General features: G+C 40.1%; 1 protein-coding gene across 1 annotated transcript in view; it reads right to left on the minus strand.

Annotated features, from left to right (window-relative positions):
* KALRN (kalirin RhoGEF kinase) overlaps window positions 1-27,963 on the minus strand; it is a 492,333-nt gene that overhangs the window by 119,565 nt on the left and 344,805 nt on the right. Inside the window, exons 26-33 of the mRNA XM_030454727.1 lie at window positions 26,929-26,998; window positions 25,241-25,330; window positions 20,796-20,888; window positions 19,420-19,531; window positions 17,917-18,107; window positions 17,407-17,508; window positions 16,560-16,702; window positions 15,097-15,199 (exon numbers count right to left, since the gene is read on the minus strand). Of these exons, the coding sequence (XP_030310587.1) occupies window positions 15,097-15,199; window positions 16,560-16,702; window positions 17,407-17,508; window positions 17,917-18,107; window positions 19,420-19,531; window positions 20,796-20,888; window positions 25,241-25,330; window positions 26,929-26,998 (904 nt within the window). The remainder of the gene's footprint in view (window positions 1-15,096; window positions 15,200-16,559; window positions 16,703-17,406; window positions 17,509-17,916; window positions 18,108-19,419; window positions 19,532-20,795; window positions 20,889-25,240; window positions 25,331-26,928; window positions 26,999-27,963) is intronic.

Below are 27,963 nucleotides of genomic sequence, written 5' to 3' on the forward strand. Positions count from 1 at the left end.
CATTAGCTTCCCTTATGCTTGTTACTGAAATGAAAGAAGACAACTAAAATATTACAAAGCTGCTTTATTAAGCACTTATCCTATTAAGTTACTTAGCCTTAGTCCTCACATAGGGATGGCATGACCAGAAGAATTCTCTGGGGAATTTCTTAGATGTAACATTAAGAAATGCAAAAGAAAGCCCTTATTCATTAGGATAAATTTGCACAGTTATGAAATTAATCCCATGACAAAAAATGCCAACATCACAGAGGCAAGTGGCCACCTTTCAGATCTGCACCCTGGGAAGCACATCCTGGGTCTTCTGAAACACAGCATTGCTGCTCTTGCCCTCTCATGAAACTAAGGACTGGGAACCAGCAAATGGAAAATATGTTGTATATTTGTTTACTAGACCTCTGCTTTAGCCCAGCTCTTACTGAACTATTTTTATTTATTTACCTCTCTTTCCCCAAAGGGAAATTGATTTCTTCAAAGGCTGGAGGCAAACCCTGCTGAGCAGCCAATGGATTCTTGAAGGGCTGGATGTGTCACGTACCTATGAGACGGTCAGACCTGGGCATCCACCTAGTGTACACTGAGGTTATTTCCTTGACCCTGTAAACCAAAACTGACTTGCATTTAATGCTGTTTTCTCTGAATTTCTTTAAGTGATTTATCTTTTCCACCTTGCATCCCTGACCCTACCAATGCAGCAGCTCCTGATTGTCCCCCTCCTCCCTCTTTGCAGCACCACATCACTACTTGCATTTCAGCTTCAACAATGTTATCTTTTTTATTGTGGAAATGAGCAGCCAAGTGCTCATAAATAACACATAGGCATCACACAATGAGGGGGTCATAAAGGAGCAACTTCATGAGCTTGAGAAAGGGCTGATTTTTCAAGTGTTTTTTCAGTCCTCAAATGTCTTCCTTAGAAAGCTTTAAGGGCAGAAGGTCATAAAGGCAAAAGATACCCAAGGTTCAGTTGCTGGGGCAGGGGGACACAGCCCAGCTTCAGGGGTGGAAGAGAGATTCTGCACACTAACTGCAGAGATTCTGCATGTAGCAGAGAGACCAGGGGCTCTGAAAGAATACAAAACCTCCTCGATTTCAAAACACAGCCCACAAAACCAATCCCTGGAGGCCTGGTTCCCACCTCTGTTGGATTTCAGCCACAGAAGGAGGGTAGATGCAGTCCTAGCCTGCTTAACCATCACAACAACAACAACAACAGCAAAATCTGAGCAACAAAAAAAAAGCAAACCTGAGCAACAAAAGTGATTCACCAACCACAGCCTCAGCCCCCAACCTGTGCTCTGCAGACAGCAGCTGTTTAATCCAGGTCAAAGCTGGGAGAAGGTGTCCCCTGGCTGGGTCTGCTGCTGGGAGGTATGAAGGCAGAAGATGCAGGGTGCCAGCAGGCTTGCAAGTGCCCTGAGCAACCTGGTAGAGCCAAGGATGCTTTGCCATGTGTGGTGTCCAGCTGTGAAGGCAAAGACCAGCCAGCTGAATGCCATTTTTTCCATTTTCTATGTAACAACAGACCCGGATTGTGGCCCTTTAGCTTTCTAAGGAGGATCAGTAGAGTTCATATGAAAATCAGCTCTCACTGCATTATCCGTAGCAAACCAGAAAGCTGAAATGTGTGTGTGTTTCAATTTAATTTCTTCTCTCTATGTAAATATCATGCTTTTAACTGATGGTTTAACAACTCCAGCTCCAATTTAAAAGGAACATCACATCCTTGGTTAACAAAAGTGTTCTTCCTCTTGGGTAGATCCCCTGCTGTGCTTTTCTGTTGACTTCTCAAGATCACACAGTAAATATTAACACTGGAAAACTTTTAGAAGCAGAAACAGCAACTGAGGCCCCAGAACTGTGGGGCACAGCTGGTTCCCACCCCAATTCTTCCTGCAGCCTCTGCAAACTGAGATGGCTCAGCACCTCAAGAGATGGTGCCCTAAAGACATGACAACAAACCCAACTGCCTCTTGTGAAAACAAATAACCACGAGCTGCCACACAGCTTTTCTCCACGAGAGTGGAAAATATGCATGTGTGGTCCATCCATGTTCTTTCAATAACTGCTTATTTGCAAGTTCAGTGAGGAAACGATGCTCTAGTGTCAGGAAAAAGGAACCCAGGGAGAAAAGGGGTTGTGGAGTTGTGCCATACATTTCACACCCCTCTGTTTCTCTCCCACACACACTTCAGGAGGGTGAGCTTGGTTTTGATTGTTGATGGGTTTTAAATTAAAGCAAGATCCAAACAGAAAAACAGTGCTGATCTGGAAAGCAGCAGCACTGTGACTCTGGAAACTAAGGCTTGGAGGAGCTTTGGTTGTCTCTCGGCTCTAGGTTGCCAGTAACAAGGCATGGATGCAGTTTACCAGGTGGGGAGATTGCTGACTCCAAGGCAGGGAAGTGCCTCCTGGGGCATCCTGCAGGAAAAATACTTGGCTCCAGCATAAATACTGCCTCAGTTCACTGAAGAGACCACAAGTTTGTGGACCAGCAGAACCAACCAGAATAACCCTCCCCCCATAACGTGTTCTTCCCTTTTCTTCTCACACTTAGGTGTGAGAAGACATGAACTGGGATCTAAGGGGAAAGAGAAAACAAAATGATACATTTTGTGGTATGATCTCTTTCTCTGGTCCCCTCACATCTAACATTTCTCTCAAAAAACTCTCACCTCTCTCAGCTTCCTGCCCAGCTCTGTGTTTCCCTGTGGCTTGCTCTCCATGTTCCTCTGCCTCATTCTACTGCCTCCTAGTACTGTATCTATGTTCTTGTGATGTTTAGTTACATCTGTACTCAACCAGGCAACACACTGAAGACCGAGCTAGATGTGGTCTTCCCTCACAGACTTAAAATCAATTAAATCATTGTTTTTCTGCTCCTTTTTACCCATAATCAGGCATTGTACCTTTTATGAGGCCATGCCATAAAAGCCTCTTCAACAAGAATGAGTGACTTCTATATAAGTTTTACATACAGGTTTGGATGGAGAAATCATTACCAGCACACAGCAGCCTGAAAAGAGGAAAAGTATGAGGTGAGACAGTTGTGAAATTTTCTCAAGAAATTATCAGCTTTGGATACAAGTTTCCCCAGAATGGGAAAAATTCAGTGCACCAAGAGTCAGACAAATCTGAAAAAGGCCACCAGCACAAACTACAGCTTGTTGCATCACAGACTACATCCAAGAAGGCCATGATGGCTGCATGCAAAGATACTCATACATTGAGGAAAGTAAAGATCATCCACAACTTTCTGAACACCTAAGAGTTAAAGCACACTAGCACAACCTTCCACTCTTTAATTAGAGTTGTTGTAAAAATACTGTGATCTGTGGTTTTCTCCCTATCTGAAGAAAAATGGAATTTGCAACTCTTTCCCCTTATCCTCCTCCTTCACACAGTTTTGTTTCCAATGTCAATCCTCTAGCTGACGGTAACCTTGAATTTGGATGATCTCCAATGTTCTCAAGCAAAGCACTCTGTGTTGCTTGAAGACCTGTTCTTAACATTAATTTCTGATCACACTTCTTTCTAGACAGTTAATCTGTGTTATCCCTATATGCCCTTTATGGCTGGGATGATGCCTCCCCAGGTTTTCCTAAGTTTCTTGGACAACCCTGGAACTTTACAGCTAATAAGCATTAATCACATAAAAATGATAGATTCTTAAAGAAAAAAAATCTTTGCCAAGAGGAAAACACATTGTTCCTCCAGAGGGATATATTTAATGTTGTACAGCCAAATCAAACAAACATGCTGTAATCACCAGAATGAAACCACAGAAACAACTCAAAACAACAGCACAGGATAAATAAATATGAACTCAAGTTCTTTGAAGAACCAGAGGAGAATGATCAGGTTTAGATGAGGAACAGCTTCTTTCTAAATGATAACATGGAAGGTAGAACTTGAGATGAAATAAAATTAAAAAACCAACAACCCTCTTCTTCAAAACAAGTTCTGAATCCTGCTTGCTTCTTTCTTTCTAATTCTAGCACTTTAGATAACCTAGTGCCTGGCCCAAGAATGGCTACAGAGACAGCCCCAGAAAGCTGATGGACAATTCCAGTTCTCTTTATGTCCCCATTTTGGACACAGACACACACACACCTATACACATTTAAGTAACCCTTTTGTCTCTTATATCAACAAGAAAATTTGCAAAACCAGCATGATGCTGAAGCAAAAGTATCTATTTCATGTCTTGAGGAGGCTTGTTTACAAAGTGGTGCTCAGACCTCTCAGAGAACAGGTCTTGGCAAGGGCCAGTGTCTCATTAGATGTGAGTCTGAGGGCAGCCTGAGGAATCCCCTCACCAGCCAAATACTCTCCTTCTGTGCTGTGAAAGAATAAAAGTGAAAAGGAACCATTCATGAGGAGAGAAGGACAGAATTAGTGAATAATTTACAGGTCACTGAATGTTAATTTTGATAAGCAATAATGAGGAAATGGGCTTTAATGACTTAGAGTTCAGCTGGCACTCTCATTAGCATATATTCAGAGAAAAAGATAACTCAGCCACTTGAGCTCCTAATATACGTATTTTTGTCCAACCATTGCAGATGAAAAAAAGAAATATTTCTGACTAACTTAATTTTAACTGTTTCCCATTCAATCAAAGATCAATTCAGACACAGAAGCTCACGTTCCATTTGAAGTCCAATGCAGTTGCTTATGTAACATACATGGCAACAGATCTTTGACATCTCATTCTTTGAAAATCACAGCAAATTTTAAAAGTCAAGCAACAGCTGGTCTTGCTTTAGAGCTAAAAAGCAAAATATCCTTTAATTATTCTGTGCAAATAAATAATTTATTTGAATCCTTCTATTTTAAAAAGTACTAAACCTGGGTTGTTGATATCTTTGAAAGAAAGATGTGGATTTGACTGCACTTCCTTCCTCTCTACTCTGTTTTGATTGCCTCAAACTAATTCACTCAAACATCCCCATAACTCAAACATCCTCTTTATTCACAGCAGGCATCAAAATATTTTTAATGTGTATGTTTGGTACTATAGATTTATTGATATGAAGCAAGATTTATTTCCTGTCACTTAATGCCATAGTGTGGTCCACAGCTGAGTTTCATCCATCCTGCACGCTTTAAAATTACAGCCATCCCACCTAAGCTGTATCACAGGTTATTCAGAAACATCTTGTAATAGACTGATACCACATTTGCTGTGAATTTAAGATGCTCAATATATCAAATAAGACAAATTTTAGCTGTGCGCCTTGTGTCTGTAAGGGGAATGTGTTCATCAGCACGTTAGTATAGAATCTGATTTTCACCCTGCTTGCAGGAAGAGAAAGAAGATATGAAGTGGGCTGCCCCAGAAATGGCACTAAATATCCCTGGAGGTACACATTGAGCCTTGGTATTCATAGCTACAATGTTCTCAGGAGACCTTCATTTTGAAGGAGTTCCATATACTTTTTTTTATCACAGTCAGACTTGATATTTACAAGTGTTACTAATTTGCTTATTTTCCACCAAAAGCTGTACTAGATTGAAATGATCTAAGATTAGGACTGAAAGCAGGCTGAGTGCTGATTCTTATTTCCTAAATGCAAATACTATAAGACAATCGATAACAAAAGTTATTTATGAAATGGCAACAGAACTGAAAACTTAGAAAAGAATGCACTTCATAAAAGGAGTGGAATGTACTCTATCTACCAGGTGTAAGTGCATGGAGGAGAATGCTGAAGAAATCTGTGAAGAAACTCTGTCTCTAGAACTGTAGTTTCAGGGACTTGCAGTTGTCTCTCTTCTAAGTATCTGATCGCTGAACTGAATCTGGATCCGTATCTGCAGTTATTTATAGCTGCAAGTAAAAGACTGGGAGAAGTGTTAAGAAAATATCTGCTGCTTCTACACTTGTCTGGAGATGAACCTGTTATTGGTGACCTTCATAGACCACCAGAGGAATTACTTTCCCTTGGGAAAAGAATTACATTCAAGAATTTTGAGAGCAGAGGTCCTACTGAAGCTTAGTAGCACTTTCAGAAATCTCAGCTGAATTACTGAAGATTCATGTCAAATTTCATGTCTGCCTCTAATGAAGTTATTTCCCAGGAATATTACTCAATGAACAGTTAGATGTCTATTCTTATAGACACTATAGATGTTCCACATCTGCAGATATTAATTAATTTTTGTTAATTAAATGAAACCACAGGCTGCTCTCCACAGTTGGCAAATGCTCCATAGGCAGGAACTTTCCATAGGCGGCTTGGTTTTTGCTTTCCTTTCAGAGTGAACACAAGAAACAATTATATTGCAATTGAGAATTTTTTTGTACCATATAATTACAAATAAGACACTATCCAGATTATTTTAGATGTCCTCAGAGGTGAAAAAGAACCCCTTGCAAAGCTTATGGTGCCTTCGTTCCTTTGTTTTGGCTTTGTTACATTTTCACGGTGATGAAGCCAGGGTTGTGTGAAACATTCAAAACTCTGGAAAATGTCTTCAACTACTGGATAAAAAAAGGGTGGGCTTTGGTTATTATCTTCTCTCAGGTAGATTTGGGGGGAACTGCCTAGACATGTAGTGTAAAAAGAAAACAGTAAGACTCCACTACATGGTCGGGACTTGAGAAAAAATTCCTGAGGAACTGCTATGACGTTTGTAAGCACTTGCACCAAGAGTGGTGTTTTAAAAGCAGCTGCCTGTGTTTTACTTTGTTTTTCAAAAGAACATATACACCTTCTCTGAGCAAGCTCTTTGAAACAAGACAGCCTGTTTTCAGTGCTGCCTTCACCCACAGCTGCCACAAATACTTGCTGGCACAAAGGTGCTTACACTCAGCAGCACTTGCACCCTTGACAGATCACTTCTCACAGGTAAACCACTTGGTCACCTCCTTGCTACACCTATATATTTGTGCCAGAAAAGACAGATAGCATGTAATTCAAGCCAGGATTAAACTTGTCTGAAAACCAAGGTTGGCAAGAATTACATTTTCTGTTGTTCTGAAATCTGGTTCCAACCCAGGAAAGAACAAAGTCCATTTTTTCAAGGTACTCAGAGGAAAAAAGGGTCAAAGGCCTCGGAATTGTCCTGAGACATTTGTGTTCAAGGCAGTGCCAGCATTAATAACTGTGCTGAAAAACTGCTACACTCATTATAAATCCAAAAGAAAAGCTGTTGACTGTCTCCACTTGTAGACGACAGGTGAGTGAATTCCTGCAAAGCTGCAAGTCATAGCGAACAGTGTACAGACAAAAAGAAGGTAATGTGAGACCTATCATGAAAGTCCCCCAAAAAAGATTAAGTTCTACCAAGGCAGAGCATAAACCTGGTACTGACTCTTTAACCACAGGACTCTTAGCTTACAGCTGGGGTTCAGAGTTTTCTGGGTGCCCATGCACCTTTGCACAAGTCAAATAAGGTGTGTGTAGCACTTCAGTCCTGGGATGGCCTCATTTGAAAATCTAATGGTGTAATGTAAACCTTGTCTGTTTAAGCATGTTATATTTCATTCCAAGACCCTCAAGTTGCTTTTTTTTTTTATTCCCAAAACAATGAAAAATCTACAATGGAGACAGGCAAGTACAGGCCTGCAATTCAAAAGTTGGCACACTTGAAAATGCTGCATTCCTGATAAGAAATATAGAAAGCAAAGGGGAAGTCCTAAATCATAGCAAGGAAAGAGAGAGGGGAGGGAGAAGTGCCACAGTAATATTTCTGAAGATGAATTATAAGAAGTGAAAGAAGACATTGCCAGCAGATATAAACCAGTCTTATTTTATCAGATCCAAGTTCCATTTTTCAGTGACCTCACCTTCAAGGAGCCATTGACAGTAAAAAGATACATATATTGAATGCTTTTCCCAGGGAAGAGTTGAATTTACAGGAGTCCCAGCTAAGATTTAGAGCAAGAATTGATAGGCAATTCCATAAAGGCTGAGGAAATATGAAGACTCAAGCATCAGGGAGGGAGAGAGATGGCTCCTGGCTGAACAATTTATTTCCTTGGTAAGACAAACATTTTGTTACTACATGACAGTATCTTGAAAAGAGTTAACAACCTACAGCCAGCAAGCATTCAAGAGGGCTAATTAAAGCACCAAAATATTTTATATCAGGATTTCCTTTGCTATCTATCATGTTCTCCCATTTCCACTGGTGAGGGCAGTAAGAACTCTGCATGACAACTGCACTAATACTAGGCAGCCTCTAAGCAACAGAAATATATTCTCTGGGGTTCTGATTCACTCCTCTTCATCATGTCTTCACAGGGCAAGATCACTTCACAGGGAAAAATCACTTAACAGTCAGCAGTCACTTTCTATTACATAAATTTATATTTTACCATAATTCATCAGTCATTATAAGGGAGCAGCACTTCACACAATACACTGAATTCAGGCACACCACTTGCTTGGATGGGATCAGTGCAGAATTACCACAATCCTTACAGAAATTAGAGTAAATCAATCCCTTCCTTTGCCTTTTAGGAACTCACTGTTGTCAAATTGCATCTAATTTACTGAAAGTAATATATATAGGTTGAAGGAAAAAAAGTCTTCCAAGTCAATGCCCAGCTTCACCTGTCAGGCAACTCTATAAACATCACAGGGCTGCAGGAAACAAAAAGATTTCTAAAGAAATACTCCAGATTCTGTATTCAAGTGACTACCTGCTTTATCCATATTCCTGCCATCATCTTAGCTCTTCCATAGCCACTGTGATAACATCCTTGCTTCACAGCAGCTGGAATCCATAGAAGCCATTAACCACTACTGCCAGAGTGACTTCCCACTGATGAGTCTTTTCTATTCAGTACCTAGACCATGGTGATTCATGTTTTGACCATACACAAGCACTTCTGGAGGTCAACAGCTCTTGACCTTTGAAATTTCTCCCTTGCTGCAGTAGAACTTGTCTTTTGCACAGGACTCAATACGAAGTCCCTGGTAGAGATGGAAAAGGCTGAAACTTGGATCATGGGATGCACACACTGTGCTACAATAATGCCAGAGGAATAGAGGGCCTGGATTACGAGATGTACCAATACTTTATAAGAGCCTTGAGCTTATTTAAATAACCCTAATACCAAGTTGAAAGGAAAAAAATACTTCAAGAAAGTAAAATGTTTTAACTGGAAGCTGCAGAATACTTTACTAACACTGAAAAGAGACGGAGATCTGCTATACAGTTTTTAGTTCTGGGTGCGATATAGGTTCCCTGCTGAGAAACTAAGTAGAAATTAAATTGTCAGCTCAGTCTGAGAGAGAGTGCTAGTTAGCTAAATGAATGTATGCATTTGCCTTATGGTATTGTTCCTAATTTTTCTGTGTCTCTGAAAATGGGGATATTTCTCATTTTTATCCAAGCTCTGCATTGTCTGTATTTGACAAAATAATGTTTCTTAATGACATAAAAAAAGTTCTCACCTATGTTGATGTTTTTATTTCAAGACATCATTGAAAAATATATGCTTTAGTATTTTTTCAGCAAATGCTTTCATTTCTTTAATGGAGCTTTTCCAAGTCATTCTACCTTTGAGAGAAGCTTGCTGATTACAGGCAAGTCTGAGAGCACAGAAGAGAAGGATATTATTAGTACCAAACCCAGAGAAATCTTGGTAGGATCAGCTTTCTAATTCAGGCAGAGCTGAGGTGCAATGCTGGTAGAAGCAGGGATCTTGGTCAAAGTGCTCCCAATGAGCTGGTTACACTTTTGTGTGTAAATACAAATTTGCAACTGGACCCTACTCTGAAGTGCCTTTGCCTTCATGTCAATGCAAACCATATGGAAAATCCAGCTCCATTTGGAAATCCACCTTTAATTTGCAGGATCCGCATCCTGTGACACAGAGAGCAGGGCACTCGCTGAGCTGCAGCCTTGCTCTGGTGTGTGAGGAAGAAGAGTCAGTGAGATTTAGGAAATGGTGACAGCCATCAGCAATCAGGAGCTCCCTGCCTGCAGTAGACAGGTTTCCAAATCCCACTGCTGGAAGCAAGCAGCTGAACTCCAGATGATGGGATCAGGATTATTTGTAAAGTGAAGGCATTATTTGTAAACTTCCTGCTCACCTTAACAGACTTAATTTCTTTATAAGCTTCCCGGTCAGAGTGGGATCTTGGGCTTTTCAACTTTGGTTTTAGGCACTGTAAATTCAGTACTTAATTTCCAGATTAATTTGTGCTGGGAAGCAATGGCTGACCACTTTGTATTGTGTGTGTTGATAATGGCACCTAATAAACAGTGATTTTCCTTATGTCTTCCTTGTGAGGTACGTAACAAAGCAAGTTGCCTTTACTACTGAATGAGTGGGCATTTCCATTTGGTAATTTGTTTTTGTTTTTTTTTTTTTAATCAGCACTAAGCAAGCTAAAAAAAAAAATACTAGCTATTTAGAAAAACATGCAGCATGTTTTTGTACAACTTTATGGAGTTCAAGCCCCAAATTATTAGCAAACTTAAGGGAGAAAACAGAGGATCAAGGCACTTCTCATATCTGAAACTTCCAAGGAACTGAGAATTTTTTCTAATGAAGAATCTGAAGCAGCATTACCTGCATCTGATCCTAACTTCTGTGATACTTCTAATAGTACCACAGGGAGAAAGCTATTTTGCCTTGATTAGAAGGCTTTCAAGAAAGGAGAATCTGCCCCTAGGTGACTTGTTCCAACAAGCCTTAATTCTGAAATTTCCTTTTATACCAATTACTTTCAATTAGAAAAATTATTATTCCCATATTTTATAAAACATCACTGATGAGGAAGAGGTCAAGATCTCTGTCTCATGACTGATGAAAGAATAGCAGAGTCCACAATCTAATGGAAAAGATAAAAGTATATGATATATATTTATTTTTAGAGAGTAAGAACTTTCTGGTTCACATTTCAGAGCTTTTTTCCATATCCAAAAACAACAGGAGGAAATGAGAACAGCTCTCCTCAGCATTCTGCAAAAGCCAAGCAAAAAAAGCCATTAGAAGACAGACTGGTATCACTAGGAACAGCTGGTTTATAAGCCAAGAGACCAATGGGCTTAACAAACAAGCAAGCCCTGCATGCTAGCATTTTCTTTATGCAATTCCCCACTGCTCTGAATCCAAATTTAAAGACTGAAATCCTGTCTGCTGTGAACTGCATAGGGCAAGGATTTGTCCCTAAGGAGTTTTTAGATAACATGCAGAAGAGGGCTTGCTTTATAGAACAAAAGCTGTCTAGTTTGCCTTTTGGAAAAAGATGAAGACATTTTTCAGAGCAGGTTACCTAGGACCTGACCTGGATGCTCAACAGGAATCACACTTAATGTAGTTGTACTCATTATTTATTGATTCTTCAGCACTGAGTCCAGTTCATGAACTCACTTTTCCCTTCTCTATAAAACTTTCCCAAATGACAATCCCAATAATTCGTTTTCAGTATATGAAATATTTTAGATTATAGATTTAGATTATAGACTACATATAGAAAAAGTCCTGGATTGCTAATAGAAAAATAAACATTTTTTACATTCTGTCTTTCCTTTTACTAAGGTGCAGACCTACAGATCTTACTTGAAGTCTGTGTTTCTACTATAGAGTATGTAATGAAAATTAAATGTTTGAGCCCAGGGATAATTACTTTGTATATTTTGAGAGGAAAAAAAAAACCCAAGAAAATTAAAACAATTAAGGATTAAGATCCAGATTTAAGAAGCTACTTTACTTTAAAAGGCGGAGTGATTTTTACATATATATATTTTAAAACAGAAATGGATATTTTTTTTTAAACTGAAGATTATAATCATATCATCACCTGATGACTTGTGCAGCTAGGAAAGCTTGAATATTTAAAGACTCAGTAACACTTCTGCAGTCAGTTGTATCATTAGGAATATTCTCAAAGCAGGGTCTGCTACCATGAAATTATTTCCTTCAGTATAGCAAACCAGCTCTGAATTTGGGTCTGTATTCTCTGTTGGGACAACAGAGAAAAGTGCCATAATTAATGTACAAATGTAATGTTTGCAAGAATTACGGTACCACCCCCACAGATTCCTAACCCAAACAAGAAAAAAAAAAGAAAACACATGCAATATGCCATCAGATGCAATTTGAAATGGCATCTCACATCTGAGTGACAGAGCAGAGCCAGGACTCAGCTCTTCTGTCCTCCAGACAAGTGCTTTATCCCCTACACCAAAGGATACCCCTGAGAAATGCCTTGGCCAGGTTCAGCTGCCTTGAGAGAAGGCAGCTTGCTGAATTTATAGCAAGGTTATCTCATTCCCACTTAACAAGAAAAAGCCTTCTGCCTTTTTAGGAATTGAAAATGCAAAGGTGATGCTTTGCTCTAGGCTTGCTCCATGATGAGAGAGGAGACAGTATTGGTACCCAAACCCCAGGGTAGGCTGAAATACACAGCTTGTGGCCCAAGGATCCCCCACAGAGTGATTGGATATTGATGATCTTGAATGTCTCTTCCAACTCTAACCACTATATGACTCTATGATTAAGCAGAAGTGTTCCTTGAAACAGAATCTTTGAAAAGTCATGGGATTTTTTTTGTCTAAAGTGTTGTTTGTCACTCTTGTCTCAACATTCAGTTAACGTGTTAGGTAATCCCCACATGTAACACCAAGATTTAGATTAGGAACAAAGTGTGTCAGTTAAATCTTTGAATCCTTTTGCCTTCAGAGAGCAATATCAGCTCTTAAATGCTACCTGAGAATTGTTTCATATTGAATTTTAAATTTTAAATTTTAAATATTGAATTTATATATAGATGTTTCCAGTGCAGGATTAATCTGCTGCCATCCTGTCACCCTGCTATCACTGCAAAGCCCTTTCCATGTATTTGTAAATGAGGCTGCAGTGACCAGCCACAGCTTTTAAAGGTAGGAGCTCCTTCTTTTGGCTTCTCAGGATGGAGATCTCACTGGGGCACACAGAGAGATCACCCCTGGAGGCTACAGATGTGAAAAAACTGAGCCTGAATTTGAAATCCTGGAATAACTCTGCTGACTACACTGAAATTATGTAGGCAGTGAAACCACTGCTTGCTGAACATGTTACCTGGTATCAGTATCATGGTGCTGGTATCAGTACCATATGAGTTAATTACAATATGTATGTTACACATTTACCATGTGCTATCAACCATGCCAAGAACCCTTAGCTAGAGAGCATGATATGGTACAGTCTTCCAATGCTGATAACTCAGTCCCAGTCTATGTGAGAAGATAAATCTTCCCAGTCTAAAACATTCACTCAGACTATCCTAGAATTTAAGCACACTGAAGGATAAAACCCCATTTCAAAGGCATAGAGTAAAATAGGCATAAGCATCAGTGACATAAGGGAAACTTCAGCAGCTACTGCCTCTCTAAGGATGAAATACTTGTTCTCAGATTCAATAAAACACACATTTAAGGTTTAGCTGTTCACTGGAATTTGTTTCTATCTATTAAATATATATAAGGACACATAAACATGCAGTCAGCCTTAAGTAAGCGAGTGAACCTACCCACTTAAGAAAACCCCAACTGCAAACATGCCAAGATTCTAGAACTTTCCTCAGTGGTAACAGTTTTTCCCCTATAGGATTTGGTGCTCAATTTATCTCATAAACATTTGCCATTCAGCTCAAAAAAGGTTTTGTACAGAAATCCCTTTCCCATCTTGCATCCTTAAACCAAATGCTGCCATGATGGGCTGTCTTGCAGGGTACAGCCTGACTGTTCCCTGTGCTGCCAGCACTGTAGATCCTATATGCAGCTTCAGCATGCAGAATGAAGCATCTTACCCAGACCTTGCCCATCCACCATAATTCATGCAACTGAGACAATGAGCTTGGGGCAAACGAGCAAAGCTTATGTGAATGCTTAAAATTAAGCATGAGCTCAAGTACCCTGCTAAGTCAGGGCCTTTCTCAGCAATGATAAATGTGGAAAAATATGGAAAAGCAGGGTGAGTTAATGTGGTCTGAAGACAAAAGAAAACACTTTGACATCGGGGAAAGTATTTGCATATATTACAGTGGCCTTTGGACTTGTAAACATTAATACTTTTCTAGTGCACATTATTGGTCAAAAAAAGCAGAAGCATTGGAATATGCCTTTAAGAGAAACACAACAGGTGGTCTTAAAAAGGCAATTTATTTGTAGTTAGCTCCAGCTTTCAAAATAACGCCCGCACTGAACCTTACTCAAGGCTTTTACAACCATAAAATTGAATTATGATTTTGTGAAGACACCCTCCAACCTTGTGTAAGTGGCAGCATAGCTAAAGCCTTGATAAACAGGCAAATTCATCCTGCAGAATTCATCCTTTTGCAAATTACACAATTTCAAAACATGCAGAGAGTATGGATGTTCTCTTGGTGGGTATGACAACACCCAACAGCATGACTGAAGTAAACTACTATTATCAGCCCATTTACTCTCACCAAAAACTGCTATTTCAGCTGAAGATCCCAGTTGGAGGTATCAGGGTGACAAATTCAAGTCAGCCATCCTAGTGGAGCTGGGAATCTGGACTCAGATTGTCTGACAACTAAAATGACATGGACATACGTGCCGACAGCATGCAGCATTCCAACAGAATCTAGTGCATCCCAGGGCCATCCATATGCTCCACCATATGTCTACAAGGAGAGGAATCCAGAATCCCAGTATCTGGAAAGGGTAGGTCTCCCAGGCTCTCAAGATATCTATCAGCCAGGATCCCAGTTTTGCTGTATTAATTGGTGTGCAAGCACACATATTGCCTCCAACAGATTACTGATTTCAGCTCAGAGGGCAAATATGGAACATAACAAAGTGTTTGCAGATTCAGAAGCTGGCTCCCACAGGGCAAGTTTACTAGAGAAAAAAAGGTTGCTCTAGGCTGTGCTTCTTCAGAGCCAATTCAGCCTCTGTGTATTAACCACAAAGAAGCTGCAGCAACAGAGATGTTACCATGTAAAACAGCAGTACTGACAAGAACCTAAAACCAGACTGGATTTAATAGTCTATCACAGGGAAATATAAGTTTCAACTCACTCAGGAGAAGAGAGGTTGCTTTATTTCACCTTCTATTCTGCTCTACACTTACATTTTTCTGGGGAAAATTGCCTGCAGTGTATTTTCACATTTCAGTCCTACCTTATCACTGTCCACTGTGTTCTGTGATGTCCTGGATGCAATGGAAATGGTGTCTGGTTGACTGCTGCCATCTCCTTGGCTGTCTGCATCATCTATTCCATCTCTGCAAAAGGTATAAAAGGGAAACAGTGATACTTACTTAACACAGCACCCTGGAATGTTCACAACTTTATAGGTGGATTTGGGAAGTGCCGAGTTAGCTTGTCAGAGTTGCCTTTTCACTAAAATTACCTTACTGATGCAGCCCATGTTGCTAGGTAGCTTGCAATTTAAAATTATGTCACCCTCAGCCATAAGGTTGGGATTAGCACATAATCACAACATTTGTTGCTGAAAACAGGATGGCTGCTGGCTGCATATTTACAGCACAGAAAACTCTGGTGTTCAGAAATAGTGCTGTAATGAGGGTGTCAGGCAGAGTTTTTCCTTCAATTAGATTCCTGTTTTAACCAAAACCATTCAGCCCAGGCTAAACAGGACACTGAATAAAGGGAGATTTCTCTTGCATCACAGAACAACACTTCAAGAATTTAATACTAAGGCATAAAAATGCTATCCAAGCAAACATACAATTTCGTGTAAAAACAATGTAAAGTCCTAAGAGTCTACCTGTATGAGGTGTGCTAACACAGGGTATTTTCTTGTTTTGCTGTATAGATAAGTTCTAATTTTTTACTCGTCTTTCAAAATAAACATTTAAATAATACAAAATATATATTTAAGGACAAAGAAAAAAAATTAGGATCACTGTTCTGTACTAGAAAATTCTTTTATGGGTATGTGTTTCCAGGAAGAAATGCCTGGATCTCTGCCTTGCTGTAGATCTCCTGGGTCACCCTGGTTACTCGTGCTCTGGATGCCTCTGTAATGCAGCCTGAAGTAAGAGTGTCATAAAACTTGATGAAAAAATAGAGATGTTCACATTACAGGTGGCTTTCGGGAATGTCAGCATAACAGCAAAAGAACAATTTTCTATAATTTCTATTTGACCCAGGAATCAAAGAGGGCCATGCACAAAAAATTATGTTACTTCATAGGTAAAAATGAGTTTGTATTTGTTAATGAAACACAGATTTTCCTCTGTAGTTATATATTGTCATGCCCAGCTGTGATTTTTACTGTCCAATAATTCAAAATGCCAATCAGGGAAAAATATTCTGTTAATACTCAAATGTGAAGAAGCAAATTCTACTTTGGGAAAGAAACAAATCCTTGGACTCTGAAGAACTTTTACTATTCATTTCTCTCCAGTACTCTGGAGTACTAAAAGATACATATGTATATTATAGAAAAGATTTCTAGCTACGTTTGTCAAGACAACAGATAACAACCAAAGGTGTTGAAAAGTGCTTTTGACTGCAGTAAGGAAAAGTGAGTAAATCCAGTCAAAAGCCCAGAGCCACTACACTGCTGTTGGTTGAGAAAATACTCGATTTCACATTTTATGGAGTGACCAAGGGTACCTTCTGCTGTTGTTCCGCTGCTTTGCTGGTGTCTTGGGGAGCTGAATTGGCTCTTTCAGGGCTCCTTTCAGATGGATAATCCTTTCTTGAATGACTTCCCGGATATTTTTTATCCATTCCTGTTTTGTTTCAATACTGGATGCCTAAAGTTCCACAAGGCAGAAAGAGAGACACTTTATCATATTCTCAGCATGTCCCTCCTATGTAGAAGATTCATGGTTGGCTGATGAAAATGTGTTATTAACTGTTCCTCCTCTCTGCTGTATTGTTTTAGCTGCTGGAGTACCTGGTGACCCCAGGAGAACTAAGATATTTTTACCAGATCTACTCAGCAAGCAACAGTAAAGCAGCTAAGCTCTGTATAAATATACTTAATGCTAGCAATACAGCATGCACTGTGGAGGGGATATAGGCTATCAGTGCACAGCTGGGATTTCCTCAGGCAGAATAACTACAACATGAATTCTTGGTTAGAAACCCACTTGACAGAAATGGCTGTCAACTCTGGGGGTTTGAGGAACAGGTTGATTGTTGATAAGTCCAGTGGCAAAAGACTTAACAGAATTACACCTCCCAGGGAAAGCCCCTGAGACTGCCCTGTGTCAGGGCACAGCTGCTCAACCCAGGCTGCAAGAGGAGATGCAATTTCAGCAAGGCTGCACAACTGCATCATCTTGATTTATACTGGGGCCTTAGAGCTGAATCACTCCTGATGAAGGCATGGCCCTGCTGACAGACATGGAAGCCATGCAAATGCAAGGAGGAAAGAAACTGACCTTTTCTTTAGTGCACCCAAGGTCTCAACTAGCAACTTTAAAGGCAAAAAGAACAAGCAGGAAAGACTTACTTTGAGCACTGTTTTATTGTCTGAGGATGGTGTTCGTCCAGACCACAAAGCAAATTTACATGGATCTCCTTCAACATGTTCAGTCACTCCCAGTTCTGAGGTCTAATGGAGGAGAGATGGTGAGAGATTTCAGATATATGAAGCTTCATGAGTTCAGAAAACTTGACATTTGTAGAGAGAAGGGGGGAGGCTGGGGTGGATAGGGAAGGTGGATCTTGTCTCTGCTTTGCTGCACACAAATAAAAGAAACAGAAAATGACCAGGCCAAGAAATGGATGGCTTGAGTGATCTTCCTTGCGTTTTCAACCCACCCTTCAGCTCTCCTTATTTTATACCTCTTCAGACTCACAGTGAGCTTGGCTTCCAGGTGAGCCCTGCAGGGCACAGAGCCAGCCCTTCCAGGTGGTATTAACATCCCCAACCATGGGGACATGTGATCCATCCCCCAAACTCCACCTCTACCTACAAGGAACACAACACCCAGAGTATTTTCTTTGCAGCCCCACCTACCAGTAACTTGTTCTTGTAAACATATTTTGTGTGTCCTGAAGAATCTTTGATCTCTTTGCTAAACACCAAAGAGATTTCAAAGAGAAACAAATGCCTCTCACGGCCTTTCCGAATGAGAGATTTGGGATCCCACACTTGGAAGGAATCCTGAAGAATCAGCTCTCCCTGGACATCCAGGTTCTCATCAAACCCTAAAATGACAAAATACATTAAGTTGCATTTGTTCTTTGGACCAGTAATGCCCAGAAACACCCGAACAGTAAGGACTTGAAATAAAAGGGTCTTTCTCTCTCTCTTTTTTGTTTGTTTGTTTGTAAAGGACATTAATTGGCATCTATTGTTTCAGTGAAAATATTTTTTTCATAACAATTATTTCATTAGAGGCAAATATGTCCTACATACTAAATGAGACTGCACCAGCCCAGCCTGCTGTGGCTCACACCAGAAAGCCCTGGGAGAGCAGCAAGCAGCCTTGGTCCCTGCTCCAAATATTATGGAATAATGATTTATTCAGAAGACAACTGTCCAAGTGTCTGTCTGCCCTAACAATGCCATCCTGCTTCGTTATTACTCCTTGATGCAGGTCATCTCATGGGGACAGATTATCCAGGTATTATTTTGGGAAACCTTGACTTTCACCAGACATCACCAACTTTAGAGTGTTTCTACCTATGCTGGGTCAGTTTGCCCCCCCTGTAGCTTTAATCACCTGGTCTTAATGTGCTGCTTATCTACTGGAACCACTTTCTTTTTCTTGGCTGTTTTAGTACTATTCTTATTTCCTGGTTCTGACTCAAGCCAGGCTGGAAATTATTTTTCCAGGCCAAGAAAATGCTTGAGAGATAATAAAACATCCCTGTTCAGAAAAAATAATTAAATTTTAGAAACATTCCATGCATTAAAAAGCCAATAAAAGGCGTAACTTTGAGGCAATGAAATATATATTTTGTGTCTTTTTAAAATAGTTTTCAAACTGTACTTTTCTCTCCCTCTTTTTTTTTTTTTTTTTGAATCTCTGGGGTAATTATACTAATATTTTGAAACATAGGCTGTTTTGACTTAGAAAAGCAGAACTTTTTCTTTTGCAATATTGAGACAGCATTTAGAAATGTTTACATCCAATATTTGTCATGCTTGCTAGCATTTAAACTGATACTGTTTCAGGTGTATATTATTTTTTGTTTCATTAAGTAAGAAAGTTCTAATTAAATATATATATACACACATTGTATATGTACACACACACATCTATGTATTTATATATGTATTTGTATGCATATATAAACACAGAAGCTATAAATAAACAAAATCCCCAAACTTCCTAGCCAGCTTTATTCTTACAAGACTTTGGCGAAATATCACAAAGGATCTAGGAAGTTCCTGAAAATTATGATTGATCAACAGCACTGCTACAGTCACCCTGTACTAACTCTCTACACAAGTTATAAAAAGACATCATTTCTCAGCAGGTCCCTCCCTGCCCCAGCCCCTGCCCCGTGCTACCTTCCAGCATGCTGACGTGCATTGCATCATTGGCCTTCTTTGGGACACTGAGCATCACTTCCAGACCATCTTTGAGTTCCCCTTTGCCTTCTTCACAGCAGGTCAGCAGTTCCTAAGAAGCAAGGCAGAACACCTATAAACAACCTCTGAGCAAGGCTGCTGGCTTTGTGTCTGATTGTGTTACTTGGTGCACACAGCTGCTTCCCTAACAGCGACAGGAGGAAGATCAACTGCATCAAACCCCACTGAGGGTGCTCAGATGGAGGTAACCGAATGGGAATGACTGTAAAGGGAACAACGTGCTCTTGAGTAACACTGTGCAGCTCCAAAGATTTGTGGGGATGTGTGGCTCTGCAGCAGACACCAGTCGGCCCAGCTGTACCAGACAGGCTGCAGGGACCCCAGTCTGATCCAGCACCCACAGTCCAGGCAGGGTTGTGCCCAGGGCAGGGAGGTCCCTTCAGGAAAGATTCATTTGAAGGGGAGACCAAAGGGGTGTTTTAGCTTTCCCTTCAGCAGATGGGTTTATGCAGTGAAGACTGGCCATGCCACACTCAAGACTACTCAACAAGCACCTTCCTAGTAGAGCTTATCACTCCTGGTATGTACACAGGTATCTCTAAAGAGTTGCAATATCTGGAGTTTCAAAATCAGAAGCTGTCTTTCCTCATGCCCCAGATATTTTTTCTTCTTGTTTACTAGTTTTGATTTGAACGGTAACTGGTTAAGTTAGATTTAAAGTTCACCTGCTCATAAGGTACTGAAAAAACTATAATAATTTTACAACAAAGTAACAAATGTTGCTGCTGCTTTTGTGTTTTCTTTTTTTTAAAAAATGGGAAATGTTAATGTTTCACTTGGAAGTCCTTTGCTTTGTATATGAAGCTTTTCCTGTTTTTTTATACACAAAACAAAAGTGTCAGCACTCAAACAGAATCTTATTCAGTGAAGGAGCATCAGTCAAGAGTCAGTAAAATTTCTCAAAGATCATTAGTGTTGTCATAGAAGCCTTTGATCAAATTATCATGTCACAAACTTAGAAAGAAGGAAAATTATGAGTTCTGTTATCCCTTCAATTTTCCTTTCCCTCTTCTCACTTTTTAGGGTGAAGTCCACTTGGATACAAAAAATCCAGTTGAAACTGTTGATCAGTTTTTTTCTGTTGGTTATTTTCATTTTTGAGTCTTTTCCTTTAAAAACTCAACCTGATTTCACACTTTTTTGCCATACTCAGCCTGGGCAGCAGGAGTAGCAGCTCAGCAGTAGCTGCTTATAGGTCATGCACAGGTAATGAAGCATCTCCCTTCAGATTAAGTTAACTCATCACAGCAGGGCACTGCTCTGCATCAACTGATTTGGGCAGCTCACTAACGTACCTTCAGTAGGAGCTGGTATTTTGTGATCCTCTGGACAGGCTTGATTAAATAAGATGAGATAGAATTGGCCAGACCATGTCTTTGCTGAATTTCCTAGAAGAGATAAAAACAGCAATCAGTCGTGGAAAACCATTAACCCCCTACCAAACAGAACCACTCGTAACTAATTTTAGCTCTGGATCTCTGCATTTGTTTAGTTTTTAAACTCTCTTTAAGCTCACATGCAAATAACAGGTTTCAGAGAGGCTGACAGAGTCCTTGGAGAGTCCCCTAAGGTCACTTAAACTGCTGTGGCCCTACACAAGACAAGCTAAAGCTACGTTGAGTAAACTACATGGGCTTCAATTTAAGTATGACTTATCTGTCATGTCAACTGGTTCCTCCTAGCTATGAAGGCTGACAGCAGAGTCTTAACATTCAATTAAAATAGAGTGACATTAAATTAAATTGCATGTGTAGGGTGTAATTTAGCTGTCTAAACATAGCATCTAGTACCATTCGAGAGCTCTGGGGTAGCTGAAATATCCACATGAGAGTAACAGGTCTGACACAGTGCTGACAGACTTGTGCTATTCTGAGGTGGTGCCTGGGGAGCCAGGAGAGATACTCTCATGATACTTTTTGCAGCACTAATACTTCTGAATTGCCACCTGAATCTCACTGTAAAGCCTGTGTTGATCAGTGGGATGTGCTCATGAACTTCTGGAGACATTGCAGATAGGCAACTGCTGAGGTCTGCAAAGGACCCAGCTGCCTCCCTTCAACTTGTTCCAGTGGGAGTTTGAAACTCCAGAAAATCCCACAGGACTTTAATGTACATATTTTGCTATCTAAAAGACTTTAAATTAATCTTCTACAGGGGCAGATTGTCTGCTGAAGTAAAACAGGTTGGAATTCCTTCCATCTCCACCAGGCCCTGGGCATGCCTCCCCTTTCTCCTGTCCATCAGGAAATCCTCAGCTCCTAAAGGAGCAGATGGGGAGAGGGAACATCTCCAGCTACTGGATGGTAGATCTGAGGCTGTAAAGTGAAGTTACAGAAGATGAAGTTGAAAGAGCTGCCAAGAATGGAGATTTTCTTTCAGTATATAGTCTGATTTTATGCTGAATACTAGGCAAGTCATTGTTTTTTCTTTTAGCTCCAGCATTTTTCTTTATGCTGGAACACAAAAAAAACACTTTTCACAAAATGTGCCAACAGTTTTTCTTGTGTTGTGTTTGTTTGAGGTTTTTTATTTCTTTGTTTTTACTGTTGTTAGTTTATTTGGTTTTGTACTGGTAAAGTTTGCTTTAGAAAAAAGTACCTGGTACCATGGAGAAGACACAAAAGGGAAGCAGCTCTTTTTGGGGGTTTAATGGAGTTTGCATGAAGCTGAGTCATGGCTGGCTCCAAACAGGGACAGTGACTGCAGGAGCCTGCAAGACCTCAGCTATGTCTGTGAATTCCTGGAGCTGGCTAAGTGCATTCATTTCTGTAGGATCAAGTAATGAATTTAATGCTATTCCTCCCACCCAGCTCTCTTAACAGCAGGGCACACCCTCAGCAAGATGCCACCCCTTCAGGCTTTCCTTGCTCTGCCAGGATGCTCCTCAGTCAGGCTCTGCAGAGACAGAGGATGTCAGGGGAGTACCAAGTGTCCCCTCTGCACAGGAACCTGCAGCACGGAAGCAACAGCTCTGCCACATGGTAAGCAGATAAATACACTGCTGGAAAAGGGACCTTTTTCCCTGCAGCTCCTCCCTGTGGTCCCTGAAGTGCTGGGGTAAGATGGCATTGAGTTGGCTTTGTGTCAGCTGGAGAGGTCTGAACTTACTGTGGGTGGAGGTGAAAACTGGAGAGGTCTGTGCAGGACAGAGCACAGCAGCACAGACATTTCTCACTGACCTGAGTAAGATGAAGCAGAGAGATCCCTGATTTAGCTTTGAAGCAGCTGGCAGGCTTCAGAAGCAACCTAGCCACAGGGGGCTGTGCTCTCTATTTTGCAATGCTTCTTGTTTAAAACAAGCTTGGCTCACGTTAGAGTGCACCAAGGTTTACATGGCTCATGTCATTAGACACAAATTTAGTTATTAGTTGGCTGGAAAAATGTCCCAAGAGCCTGGAAGAAATGAAAGTATCTGACGGGCACCATGTGCTGGCAATTGTGTGTTGCAAACTAGATGACCCACAGAACAGGATCAACATGTAGCTGTGCATGAAACAACAGAATTCCAGAAAAACAGCAAAAATACCCTCTGCATAGGGCACCACAGGACCCTCAGAGGCTCTTGGATGGATAACACAGAGACAGGAATACTTGAAATCAATTTCATACTACAAGCATTGCTGAATTTACCATGAAGAAGGGATAAAACTCCAGAGTTTCTATCAAATGACTAGAGGGATTCACAAGTTATGATAATTTATCTAATTGTGTAAAGTTGTTTAGTAGGTTGAACTGCATCCTGAACTGGGTGTACAGAATAATGGCTTGCTGAACAGACTGATTGAGCACTAAAAAAACCCCATGAAACATTTAGGTTTTGTAATACAAGACAAATCTTTGGTGAACAATTTCAGAAAAAAAAGTTACTAAGGAGAAGCTGAGACCTTGCTCCTCTGCCCATTTCCAAAGGGACACTCTAGCTCTGTGGAGAAACTGTCAAAAAACTTTCAGCCTTGCAGAAACAGAGCACTCTGCAGTGCTACCAAAGTCAATGAGCTTTACCATGTTTAACTTTGTAAATTCTGGTCATTTAAAAATGCCTCGTGGCTTCTTGAAACTAAACGCTGAATATAACTTTTCCAAGATCTAAAGGAAAAAAATATTCAAAATGACAGAAGCACATAGATGACAAATTCTCACTTAAATAACAGACACTAACATCAGCTTTCACCTCAACACTATGCTGATTTCCACCAGCTGAGGCCCCTTGTAATGAGCCCTGAAGCTGTAAATTTTCTAGTGGACTTGAAGGGTTCAGATAGATTACAGGAACTATTTGTTTTCATTGCAAAGGTGGCTTTCCATGATGGTTTATGCCATTTATCATTTGTGATCTTCAAGCACAGTTCTTACTAAAGGAATGTTATTCTAGTTAACTGTTTCTTATCATCAGGGTGTTTTGTGAAATTCCAGATTCTTGCTGGAAGAAAAGAACCAGACATTTTCTCTCTGTTTCTTGGGCCATACTGTCCCTTACCCTGCTACCTAACAACTGCCACTCCAAGATCAAGATAAGAAGGATCTACATGTACTCCACAATGCTTTAGTCAGATTGAGTGACTCCTGGGAAGTTTCTTTCTTTTTGAGGGGGTAGTTTTCCAGCTTTCTCTTTTTGCACCAGGATCTTCCCTTGCAAAAGAGCAGGCATTGATACATGAATATTCTCTCTTAAGCAACATCCTAGCCCATGTACAGCGTTGGAGTGGAAAAATGTAGAAGACAAAACACTTTCAACCTTTGTGAACAACACTGAGAGACACCCTCCTTAGGCTCAAACCCTTCAGGAGTCACCAACCAGTACAAAGCATTCAACAGGCTCAAGCGCCACCTCCTGGAAAAACCCTTTTGGTTCAATTCAACTTTTATACCATTTTTATACTATTTGGTAACAAGGCAAAAACCAAGGCAAAAGAGAAATGTGTTCATCCTTCAAGGTTTATATGAGATCTTTCAGTGTTGAATTTAACTGAAATGCTATAAATATTGGCACATGTGAAACCTAGAGGAGATGATTCATGTCAGGTAGGTTGGATCCCGTGGAGTGGTGTCATTTGTAAAAAGATTTTCAATGCTTTGGAGAAAGGTCTTAGCATTTTTTCAGGAAGGCAATTAATTGAAGCTAGCAGACAAGCATAGCAAAGTGGATGAGGATCCAAAAATTAGAGGGGAAACTTAAAATCCTCAAAAAATTAGAGGGGAAGCTTAAAGTACTCAAAAACTTTAAAGATTTTTCTCAGCCTACAAAACTTGGTTTGGAGCCTGCAAATGTTTTTCACCAGGTAAAATGCTTGGAAGGGAAGTGGTATAATTGCAGTCTATGGAGTCTGTTACTAGCAGGATCAAGCAAATGCTTAACAAGGTGGATAGGATAAGCCAAACAGGAGGACAGGATCTAGTTTTGGACTTAGTATTTCATGTCATAAAATATAATGAGATCTGCTTTTCATTTTACCACTAAATCAAAAAACAGAGTACATCTAAACCAAATCTTCAGAAAGTCTGGGTCTGAAAATGCACAAAGTTTCCCACAAGAATGCACATCTCCATAAAAATCAACTTGCCACAACCATGAAGATCACACATCACACCCCAGCCTATCAGTTTCCAGAGCATGTGATACCTACAGTAGAATAAAACACCCAAATGCCAAAGCACAAAAAGGAACCCATTTTTTCACCGTAAAGAAGATGTGTTTCAGCTGCACTATGTGTACTGGAGGAAAATGGCAATGGTTGCTTACATCAAAGAATGTCCCTGCATGTTCCAGGATGAGCTGGCTGGAGTCAGGCTTGTTTTTGCAGTACGTGACATACATTTGAAATTTATCTGCCTGTGAAAAAAACATCAAGGGAAAACCAAAATAAGTTATTTCTCTGCTCACATAATCTTTCATTAAGGCTCAATACAGGTGATAAACCCCTCCTCTCAAAGCAACATAATTTACATCCAGTTCATACCTTACCTGAGCAGTTCTGAGGGGAACGAGGTGCACTGTGTTACAGCTATGGGAGGCTTTCTGTAACAAGCGTTGCAGAGGGAAGGCCCAAAACTTTAATCCAGCAATAAAATAATTCTTAAGAGCTCTAATGATGTCACACAATGTTGGCTCTATCACCTACTTGCAGACAAAGCCAGTGTAGAAACTGGGGGAAAGATTCACTTGCCTTAAACTGGTTTGAATCAATATTTTTGACTTGAGACTGGCTCAGATTTGTGACACCTCACCCAGACTTGCCTTTCCTACCTTGGTTCACACTTTAATGGCTCAAACTTTATTTTTGCATTTAATTTCCTAATTTATTTCTTTTTAAGAGGAAATTCAAGACATCTGTGTACTCCATCCTTAGAGCAGTTTCATATAACTGAACTCTGGTCTCAGGGAGAGGCAGGAGCAGTCTCTTCTTATTACTATTGCATTTTTTTTTATACCAGGTCTAAGTCACAAGGCCCTGCATCTGGGCAGACAGCTTTGTATGGAGGTCTGTAACCATACACACAGCTCTGGGTGAGTACTACTTCAGGGATGATATGGTAGTGTCTTAAAAGTATCAGGATGGTTTTGCACAAAAAAGTATGGAAATCTGTTGTCTACCATTCATAGACCTGTAACCTTTTTTTGGTAAACAATATTTTTAGTCCATTTTATCAATATTTGTATCATGTCTTTAAATTAAAACCCCATTTGAAGTCACCCAAACTTGCTAATTTTTTTGGTAGGTGAAAATGTTACAAGGGGCTTTTAAAATACTAATTACCGGCTCTGAAATATAATTAAGATATCAGAGAAAACATGAAGATGACTAACTTATGTGGTTAATATTTTGAAAAGGGAACAGTTTTCATACAGATAAATTACTGTAGCCAAGTCCTGGAGCCTCCTACACCCACAAAGACTCTTCCCATCAAGATTTCAAAGTGCTGTTGGAAATTATCCTGGCATTGGGTAATGAAATGAGAGAAAACACAGTGGCTCAGCAATTTGACACTGATTTCTGAGGAAAAATATTGATAAAATATGTTATTCATGCCTCTGTAAAGGTCTCAGGATATGACTAGAATTCTCTAAGGAGAGTATTTCAAGATTTTAAACATCTGTACTTCCAGGGATCCTCATGAATAAATGGAAGTCACCTCTAAATACAGGTTTGGATTGATGAAGTCCTGTTAAACATGAACCATCAGAGGTAAAAGCTGTGCTGAACACACAGTTCAGGACAAGTAGGCAGGCTCTGAAAAGCCTTCACCCCCTCTGCTTAGGGAAGGAACCTTTAATTCAAAGAGAAGTGAAGGACAAAACAGTTGTAGTTCTAGCTACAAATCTCACTTATCACTAAGGATAAGTGCATCCTGGCACCAACTCCCAGCTTGTTTTCATGTGTGATGGAGGAACTAATTTGGATAAATAATGAAAAGAAGAAGCCTCATTACCCAGGTGACGAAGCAGTGGCCCACATCCTCAGGCAGTTGTTCATATTTCTCTAGTTCTTTCAGAAAAATGCTGAAAAAAAGATGATACCAATGTAATTAGTCACAGTCACATACCCAGGAGAACCAGAATAACCAATGGGTTAATCAGTGCTAATGATAAATGCTTGTATCTTGAGTATGAGCCTAATCAGTGTCCTGCCAGTGGAAAAAGTGTGTCCTTGCCAAGGTTTGCATTAGGATTTGAGCACAGTCATGTCTGAATCAACTAGAAAGGAAATGGCAGTAATCCCTAGTCAGGGGTCAGAGCATTCCATGCCCTAGCATAGTTTCAGATGGGAGAAGAATACTTACCTGTGTAACAGGGAAATTCTTGTGGGTTGGAGGCTAATTCATCTCTTGCTTAAAGGCCTTTTTTATGCACTATGGAGTTTGAATCTACTAACCTGATATACGTTGAAGCTGTTTGCAGACAAGCATGCACATGGCAGCCTCTTCTGCATCCTATTTTTGTGTATGTGTTGACCATATTTCTGTGTATGTGATGGGACATTTATCTGGCTGAAGCACAGAAAGTCTCCCTGAACTTCAACAGGAAAGGGTTTTCCAATCTGTTTCTCAAACTGCTTTGGTTTTAATGTGTGTCTTGAAGAGTGACTTTGAAATTCAGACTGATCTTGTGAGATTAAGCACCATTGAATTTTAAGTTTGTAACTGTTATTGAATTCACATGACAGCAGGAAAGCAGTGCCCTCTAAGCTGATCTGATACACCATCTTATTCTGATGAAAGGGAGCAGTACTGTTAGTTACAGATGAGATACAGAGGGTCTCCAAGAAGTGGCAGGAAAGCTACTTATTAACCCAGTTCATGTCAACCATTCTTTTTTTTCCCCTTGTGTTTTCCAAGAGCTCATACTCTTCACAGGCAAGCTTCCAGATAGACCTAGTCCTGTGAGACAGAAAGTATGTACAGGAATATGAAGGATTGGTATAATACAACTTTGACATTTTTATTCAGATGAAGGTGAATTTTAAA

The sequence above is a fragment of the Calypte anna genome, chromosome 7 (assembly GCF_003957555.1).
Source record: "Calypte anna isolate BGI_N300 chromosome 7, bCalAnn1_v1.p, whole genome shotgun sequence".
NCBI classification, from domain to species: Eukaryota; Metazoa; Chordata; class Aves; order Apodiformes; family Trochilidae; genus Calypte; species Calypte anna.